This window comes from Pecten maximus, chromosome 16 (genome assembly GCF_902652985.1).
Source record: "Pecten maximus chromosome 16, xPecMax1.1, whole genome shotgun sequence".
Lineage (NCBI taxonomy): Eukaryota > Metazoa > Mollusca > Bivalvia > Pectinida > Pectinidae > Pecten > Pecten maximus.
This window is the reverse complement of record NC_047030.1, coordinates 21,677,576-21,687,178: the sequence shown is the minus strand read 5'-3', so window position 1 is coordinate 21,687,178 and position 9,603 is coordinate 21,677,576. Positions and strand designations below refer to the sequence as shown.

The 9,603-nt window shown below is 34.6% G+C and overlaps 1 protein-coding gene across 2 annotated transcripts; it reads right to left on the bottom strand.

Annotated features, from left to right (window-relative positions):
- Window positions 1-231: 231 nt before the first annotated feature.
- On the bottom strand, window positions 232-9,308 carry LOC117344594 (cation-dependent mannose-6-phosphate receptor-like; the record flags this gene model as incomplete). Of its 2 annotated transcripts, XR_004536219.1 has the most annotated exon segments (6): window positions 232-1,113; window positions 1,343-3,089; window positions 3,858-3,984; window positions 7,090-7,232; window positions 8,595-8,707; window positions 9,112-9,308. XR_004536219.1 is itself a non-coding variant. In XM_033907397.1 (5 exon segments), coding segments are annotated over 5 exon segments (700 nt in total), but the record flags the coding sequence as incomplete, so codon positions are not given.
- Between the last annotated feature and the right edge of the window lie 295 nt (window positions 9,309-9,603).

Genomic DNA, 9,603 nt, shown 5'->3' with positions numbered 1-9,603 from the left:
TGTTTTCTTTTAGGACCATACTTTGATGATGGTAATTGATACAGAGTCTGGTCAGACGCAAAATCACACGTGTTTTTCATTTACCATGTGTATCGTTGATCAGTGATAGCAAGATGAAATCCGATAATTTCTTTTAGAAAACTATCAAATTAGCACATCTGTTGGTCGTTACAAAGTGGTCAATCATGGTGTTTACAATGACTGTACAGTCCATGACAGAGACAATATACAATTTTGAATATTTACAATTATCACAAAATCTTAATCAACTTGAACAAACAACAAATAATTTATCATTCATAATTTCAACAGAAAACTATACACACAACAATTTTATATATTTTAGCATTGTTCAATTATACTCAGTTTTGACATAGGCAACATAACAATGTTGTGATTTCTATCAGGTTAAAAAAAAACAGTCCGTTTTTGTTTAAACACAGCCCAAACAATCTAGATTGTTGGACCAGGCTCATTTTAAATTAGGACTTGGTGATTATGTCTCAGCTTCTGGTGAGGAGTTTGTCTCAAAAAGCCATCCCCATAGCCTTTTGAAACACAGAAAATGAAAATCTTTTCAGGACGTCAATCCAAACTATTTAGAAAGAGATCCCACTTATACCGAGTGCAATCCCTGGGAAGCTTTTACAAAAACTATTTTTGTGTACACAGACCTATAACGTGTATACTTGTGATACCGGGGCGATACTGGGGAGTCTTTATGAAGACTATCTTTGTGTACACAGACCTATAACGTATATACTTGTGATACCGGGCGATACTGGGGAGTCTTTATAAAGACTATCTTTGTGTACACAGACCTATAACGTATATACTTGTGATACCGGGCGATACTGGGGAGTCTTTATAAAGACTATCTTTGTGTACCCAGACCTATAACGTATATGCTGGTGATACCGGGCGATACTGGGGAGTCTTTATAAACACTATTTTTGTGTACACAGACCTATAACGTGTATACTGGTGATACCGGGCGATACTGGGGAGTCTTTATGAAGACTATCTTTGTGTACACAGACCTATAACGTATATACTGGTGATACCGGGCGATACTGGGGAGTCTTTATAAAGACTATCTTTGTGTACCCAGACCTATAACGTATATACAATGTACTTGTGATACCGGGGCGATACTGGGGAGTCTTTATAAAGACTATCTTTGTGTATCCAGACCTATAACGTATATACTTGTGATACCGGGGCGATAGTGGGAAGTCTTTATAAAGACTATCTTTGTTTACACAGACCTATAACAGTTATACTTGTGATACCGGGGCAATACTGGTGAGTCTTTATAAAGACTATCTTTGTTTACCCAGACCTATAACGTATATACTTGTGATACCGGGGCGATACTGGGAAGTCTTTATAAAGACTATCTTTGTTTACCCAGACCTATAGCGTGCATACTTGTGATACCGGGGTGATACACTGTGGGATTTCCTTCATTGACAGTCCCTAAGACTATTGTTACATATCAATGACAACGTTAAAGATGCAGAAGTGGCAAAATTTAAGCAAACTGAGTAAAAACTTTAGAAGAAAATTTTACAGGCAGACCAATTTAAATTAGCAAAGTGATTAAAAAGAATAAAGAACTTATATATGCCATTGTAAACCCTAATTTATACCTATTGTACTGTACAGCCCTTACTCAGAGTAGCTGTTACCTCTGATACTTCCCACCACAGGAAATGGACGCAAAATAAAAAAAATAATATATAGCTTACTTACCTAAAATTTATGACTTTGAATTTACAAATTCCTATGATAAATGCATTTTAAATGTGCAGCACAAAACAAAATTCATGTAAAAAATTAATAATAAATCTTTTCACCATATATATCAAATGACTTTAAAGCGAGTGAAAACGAAGAATATCATAGGATTCATAGCAAAATATGAGTCAATGAAAATAATTTAAAACCTGTCATACCTTGAAATTACACTTAAGTGTAATTCCAGCCTAATACAGCTAATATTTTTTTCTGTCTCTCTATATGATCTGTTTACATGTACATGGAAATTCACATTTCATTCAATAATTCAAATTTTAAAGTGGATTGTCGCTTCAAAAATAGAAGCTGATTCAAAGAAATAATCCTTTTTTGGATCAAAACCATAAACAAACCTAAGAGTTCTCAATCATTTATTTCATTAAAACCAGATCTATTATAGCAGAGTTTATTTTTCCTGACTTATACACTGTAGATATGCACATATTTTCAACACAGATTTGTAGTACATTATCTATTCTAGTGATATTAATTTGTTTTGGCATATTTAAGGGGTCCGTGCGGCAGGACACAGCAAATTTAACGACTTATAAAGCTTGAGCATGATATCTAGTTATTTCCTGATTTTCCCATAATTTAGTGGGTTGATGAAATTCTTTACACAGTAAATCATTGTGAAAACATGTTAATTTTCAGAACTCACAAAAACTGCTACATTTACTATTTGTATAATTCAATATTTCTTGTAAAAAGCATTTTCATTGGCTTAAAATGTTTTGTTATCAACCAATAATTTTAAAAAAATGCCGACATTTGTAACATCGTTTTTGACTGGCTGATAGAGGCGTAATAATTTCTAGGAAAAAAAAATTGTAAAGAAAAGTAGATTTCCATAAGGGTTAAGTATAGTAAAATTAAATTATAAGTTGAACTTGGATATATTTCATATGTTAAGGAGCTATAACACCAAAGAAAGTAAATTTCCATTTTTAACTGCCCCGGTTGATTTTATGGCAGTAAAACCTTACACCCGAGAATCCTCCATTACACATCACGTACACTATGCAGATATGTGTTTAACAGTTGTTTTGTCTACTTTGCATAAAGCAGTTGAAATATCTTCAAATCACAACAACATTCTCTCTAGCCGCCTGTCTCTGTGTGGGTCATGACTTGCTTTGGTAAATGTGTCTATCAGCTGAAAGGTCAGTTTACATGGGAAGCAAGTGGTCATCTCGGTCCTCTTCTTCCTGTAATTGGTCATCCCCCAGACCCTTAAAAGTAGACTTCTGAGGTGACCCTCCAGATCGGCACACAAAGTTACAGCCATCCTGAAGTAAATCAAATTAAGATTCAGCACAGCTTTACTCTCATACATCAAATCCTCCTCTGAACAAAGGAACCAATACTTCAAATACCATTAAGAGAACAGGATTATTCATTTGTCATCCAGATTGCATTCATATTAACAATCTGACAATTTGTCAAATGCATATAATTAATTTTCCATTGTTTGTACGCAGAATGCGGCTTTCTGATTGGTTGAAATTTTTTTTCATACCACTATGAAAAAAATTCAGAGAATTGCGCGAAAAATGTGACGTCTCAATACGACGATTGATGTTGCGTATTGATTTGAGAAAAAGAATCCCATATAAAACCAGTAAAATTGTACATAAAACATGTTTTAAATTAGAAAATTATTTTCAAAAATTAATTATAAGCGTTGATGTCAATTGTTTTTTAGTTTCATAGCGGATTCAAACAGTTTGCAAACAAATTTTTTTTCATACTCCTATGAAACTAAAAAATATTGACATCAATGCTTAAATATAATACTGTTTTCCTTTTAAAATGCATATTGATTTAACATCATAAATAACTTTCTGAAAACCAGTTCATAATCACCTAAATGATTGATGGAAAGCTATGACAATTGTTACCTGATATGATATGCAAAGTGTTGACGTAACATAGATCAACATTGAACCAATTTTACGTCACATTATTGTCATATTACCAAGAACGTATCTACAGTCTTGATGCAAAATATAAATACAATGTACACAATGATAAAGACAGCTAGCTGTTGTACTTACAGACTGGAGATTACCAAAGTCTTGCCAAAAAGAGTAGTTTGGAATCTGCTCCATGCCTTTGGATCCTAACATAAATCGATGGTAGACAATACCCAGAGCCAGGTAGAGGAAAACAACACACACAAACCTGAGGAGGAAGAAAGTATTATGCTATTATGGTACAGAGCAATCACAGCATACATTATGAGAATAATGAAACTGCTTTTAATAATAAAAGCAAATTAAGCATGGGCTCGCATAGATATACCTCTATCTTTCATCAATAAAACAAAATCTGTCCATGACTTAACTGAGATATGTTGAAAGAAAGTTTTTTTTTATTATGATTTTTTTTTTTTTGTAACATATTTTTTATTCAATACAATGATACATGTACATGTTAAACAGAGCACTTTGTAATATCTCCACACAACATCTATGTACTTACACACATCTATATAACACCACTCGTACATCTGCTCATACATTGGTACAGCATACGCACACACACAAAAGAAGAAATTCTGTATAATGATTATTACACAACTACATAACACCACTCGTACATCTGCTCATATATTGGTACATACGCACACACATACATAGGAAATTCTGTATAATGATAATCACACACACTCCAATTATGCAGTGATTATTACCGGTATATATGGTATAGCAATAGTACGGGCATGCAAAGAGATCATTGTACGCAAAACACCAATATATACATTATGACTACACACCATACAATAGAACATACATAGTCGTGTTGCATACCAATAGGACATACATATTTTTACGTACCAATATAACATACATCATCTTGTATACCAATAGAACCTACATATTTTAGCATACCAATAGAACATACATATTCTCTCATACCAATAAAACATACATATTCTCGCATACCTATATAGAACATACATATTCTTGCATATCAATATTAAACATAAATATTCTTGCACACCGATGTAACTTATATGGTCTCACATACCAAAAGAATTATACATATTCTAGATCTGGTGTACCAATATAAACTTACATATTCTCGCACACCAATTGAACACATATATATTCTGCATATAAGGAATGATAATTATTTATACTTTTATTAAAGCCTATAGAAGTTTTATGCACATTGTATTTTTATTATGAAAATAATCAAGTGTTACCTTTGAGCTTCATCCTTGACTGTTGATCATCAATTTCTAATCAGGTGTTGAACTTGATGTTGTAATGTTATGGTGTGAGTATAAACTATATTTTATAGGGGTTCATGAGATATTTTCTACATAATCTTTGTATGGTTGTAAGGTACTATTATCATCTCCCTCCTTTACTAAGTGGTAGGCATAACGATTAAAACAGGATTTCAACATATCGTTTTTATCACCACAGAAACCTTCAAATAAACTTTTTAAAAATCAAAATCTTATTTATTCTATAACAATTGCAAAACAATTATCAACTTAATCCATTGTATATCAATCACCCTTGTTTGTCCGGGTATACAATCACTCTTGTTGGCCCGGATTTACAATCACTCTTGTTGGCCCGGATTTACAATCACTCTTGTTGGCCCGGATTTACAATCACTCTTGTTGGCCCGGATTTACAATCACTCTTGTTGGCCCAGATTTATAATCACTCTTGTTGGCCCGGATTTACAATCACTCTTGTTTGTCCGGGTATACAATCACTCTTGTTGGCTCGGATTTACAATCACTCTTGTTGGCCTGGATTTACAATCACTCTTGTTGGCCCGGATTTACAATCACTCTTGTTGGCCTGGATTTACAATCACTCTTGTTGGCCCGGATTTACAATCACTCTTGTTGGCCTGGATTTACAATCACTCTTGTTGGCCCGAATATACAATCACTCTTGTTGGCTCAGATTTATAATCACTCTTGTTGGCCCGGATTTACAATCACTCTTGTTTGTCCGGGTATACAATCACTCTTGTTGGCTCGGATTTACAATCACTCTTGTTGGCCTGGATTTACAATCACTCTTGTTGGCCCGGATTTACAATCACTCTTGTTGGCCTGGATTTACAATCACTCTTGTTGGCCTGGATTTACAATCACTCTTGTTGGCCTGGATTTACAATCACTCTTGTTGGCCCGAATATACAATCACTCTTGTTGGCCCGGATTTACAATCACTCTTGTTGGCCCGGATTTACAATCACTCTTGTTGGCTCAGATTTACAATCACTCTTGTTGGCCCGGATTTACAATCACTCTTGTTGGTCCAGATTTACAATCACTCTTGTTGGCCCGGATTTACAATCACTCTTGTTGGCCCGGATTTACAATCACTCTTGTTGGCCCAGATTTACAATCACTCTTGTTGGTCCAGATTTACAATCACTCTTGTTGGCCCAGATTTACAATCACTCTTGTTGGCCCGGATATACAATCACTCTTGTTTGTCCAGATATACAATCACTCTTGTTGGCCCAGATTTACAATCACTCTTGTTGGCCCGGATTTATAATCACTCTTGTTGGCTCGGATTTACAATCACTCTTGTTGGCCCGGATTTAAGTGAGCAAGGGGTCTTAAAGTGGGCAACAACCTGAGTACCTGGAGAAAACCCACAGGATTGGGCAGAAGACCCCATACCTTTTCACATCTGATAAGGGAATCAAACCCTGACATAGGTGAAAGGTGAGTATAACCACTGTGTATGGCCCTTGTAAATAATATGTAGTGCTACAAATGAGGTACCAAAGCAAAATCCCAAGAGTCAACAGTACAAAAGAAACATCGATTGCAATTTCAGTACAATTCCAGTGCACCTAGCAACATCTATGGTCATTTCAATACACAATACACATAGCAACATCTATTGTCATTTCAGCACAAATAGCAACATCTATTGTCATTTCAGCACAAATAGCAACATCTATTGTCATTTCAGCACAAATAGCAACATCTATTGTCATTTCAGCACAAATAGTAACATCTATTGTCATTTCAGCATAAATACAAAACATCTATTGTCATTTCAGCACAATAAGCATAAAATGTATAAATTACATTTCTTGTGGTTGAGGATATACTGCAGGTTGATGATTTCTTTATTTCGGTGCATATTGAATTAATTTGTCAGAATTGGGATAAATAGTAAGTATTTGTTGGATTAGTGTTTCATAAAGTGGCATTGCACAGTGAATTGTGGGCCTGTTTGTGTTTGTTGTTTAATGTCACCTGGACGTGGAAAAGCAGTGTATTATACTCACACAATCACTAAAATAGATCCTAAACTTAGTCCAAACGTCACCACTGGCTTGCTACCGCAGACTGCACTGGAGGCCATTTCAAACAAGTAATAACAATCACCCGTCTTATTGGTGTTTTCTTCAAAAATATTGATAGTCTCAGACTGAAATCAGGAAACAACAGGATTTTTTATTACATTTTTATTTTGATTGAAATACAGTATATTTGTTCAATAGCTCGAAGACCCGTTTTAACTCCTTATTTAATAACTCAAAGAACCTCTTTAACTCCTTGTTTGATAACTCGAAGACCCTCTTTGAACCTCTTTAAATCCTTGTTTGATAACTCGAAGAACCTCTTAACTCCTTGTTTAATAACTTGAAGAACCTCTTAACTCCTTGTTTAATAACTTGAAGAACCTCTTAACTCCTTGTTTGATAACTTGAAGAACCTCTTTAACTCCTTGTTTGATAACTCGAAGAACCTCTTAACTCCTTGTTTGATAACTCAGAGACCCTCTTTAACTCTAAGTATTTCCCATCTTATCTTAGTAATGATAATTCAGAAAATTCAGTTAAGATATGAAACTCAATAAAACTTGGGATACACCAAAAATAAAATGTTGGTCCCAAAAATACAAAACCTATTTCAAAAGTACTACTTATCCCGAAAGTTAAAAATTTACCAGCAAATGAAATTTTTTTGACAAATAAATGACAAACTGATATAGTCTCAGTACATCATTGTAACCTTTGATCTAAAATCCAGTAAAAACAATTTCAATAGGCTGGAGACAGATTTCTTCAATTTATTTGGTAGTTTGTCTACTGGTTTCGCCCACTTTTGGGCTTCTTCAGTCTTCACACAACCTGAAGAAGTCCAATAATGGGAGAAACCATTAAACAAATTACCTAATGAATTGAAGAAACCCATCTCCAACCTATTTGAGTTTTTTTTCCTGGATCAATTAGCTAACACTAACTACTCAATCCCTGCATACCCTCAGGACCAATCGACCCACCATTTAAGAACTACAGCAATGGCTCTACCACCCTATTTCTAACCTTTAATCTAGTTCCAACAGTGTTACAGCCTTTGACCTTCAGTCTCTGACAGCAGTTCTGTGAACTTTGACTTTCTGCAGTCTTAGCAGTATTGTAACATCTAGCCCTCTTACATACAGTTTCAGCGATGTTGTGACCTTTGACCTACACTCAGCAGGATTTTAAACTTTCACCTTATCTCAGCAGTGTTGTGGATTTTGATTTTCAGTCTCAGCAGTATTGTAACCTCAAGCCCCCTTACATACAGTTTCAGCAATGTGGTGACCTATGACCTATACTCAACAGGGTTGTATACTTTGACCTAGTCACAGCAGTCCTTTAATATCTTACCTATAGTTTCAACATTGAAACCTATGACCTTCAGACTCCATGATCTTGTCTCCATTGACCTAGACTCATTATTGTTGTAACCTTTGACCTACAGGATAATATGGTTTGAAATCCAGCCTATTTGTACTTACCCCAACACTGACATCTTCATCACAAATAATCATGATTCTGGCACGTCGATTCTCCTTGTTGCAATGAGTATGATACGCATCTCCATTTCTGAACTCAAGAAGAATCCAACCAGCTGAAAAGATCAGAACAAATAAAGTAGAATCTTATCCTTTTTTAACGAGCCCATCAAGATTAGACAGAAATATAATGGTATGGCATTGAAAGTCTGTTAGCTTATAGGCAGACAGAAAATTTTGGTCCACAGATCTACTCTCAGAGTTTTCAACCAATCACTTTGAAACTTGGAACTCGTTGTGCTTCCCTAGGCTAGGCAGCATTTTGATTTGAAAATTGAAATTTATTGCCTTTTGTTTATTACAGTATTTTTCTTGTCCAGAGAACAATATTTTTATCTTGTTCAGAGATATCCTAACTCAGTTTTTGACCGATCCCTTTGAAACTTGGTATGCTTTATATACCATAATTGTGTCAATGTTAATTTTAAATTCATTAGTTTTGAAAGAGAAATTTACTTACTCCCTTTGGTTAATGATGCATTGTTGTACCTCCCCACTGTATGACCTCCCGTAAACTCTGGTTTACCATTGACATTCATGAACTGGTAGGCTGCTATGTTTTTGTCCTTTGCTTCTGGGACTTCTGCTACATCCACAGCATCTGTGCATATTCCTATCTGATAAACATATTCTTCATTTGCATCTTTAGCGCTGTATCTGTGAAGAAAACAAGTTGTATGTTTTCTTTATCTGTTTAACATATAGGGTTGCTTCAATTATATTTTTGTTTTTGTGAATGTTGTATTTTATGTTGATATTGGTTTTAAACTAATTTATATGCATCTTTTTTAATTGGATTGGTTTTAAACTAATTTATATGCATCTTTTTTAATTGGAATGGTTTTAAACTAATTTATATGCATCTTTTTTAATTGGAAAAGTGTGAAAGTTTATATGTATGAGTGTAGTGCTAGTCTACTGAACATTAGGAATCCTTGGCAACTTATACATA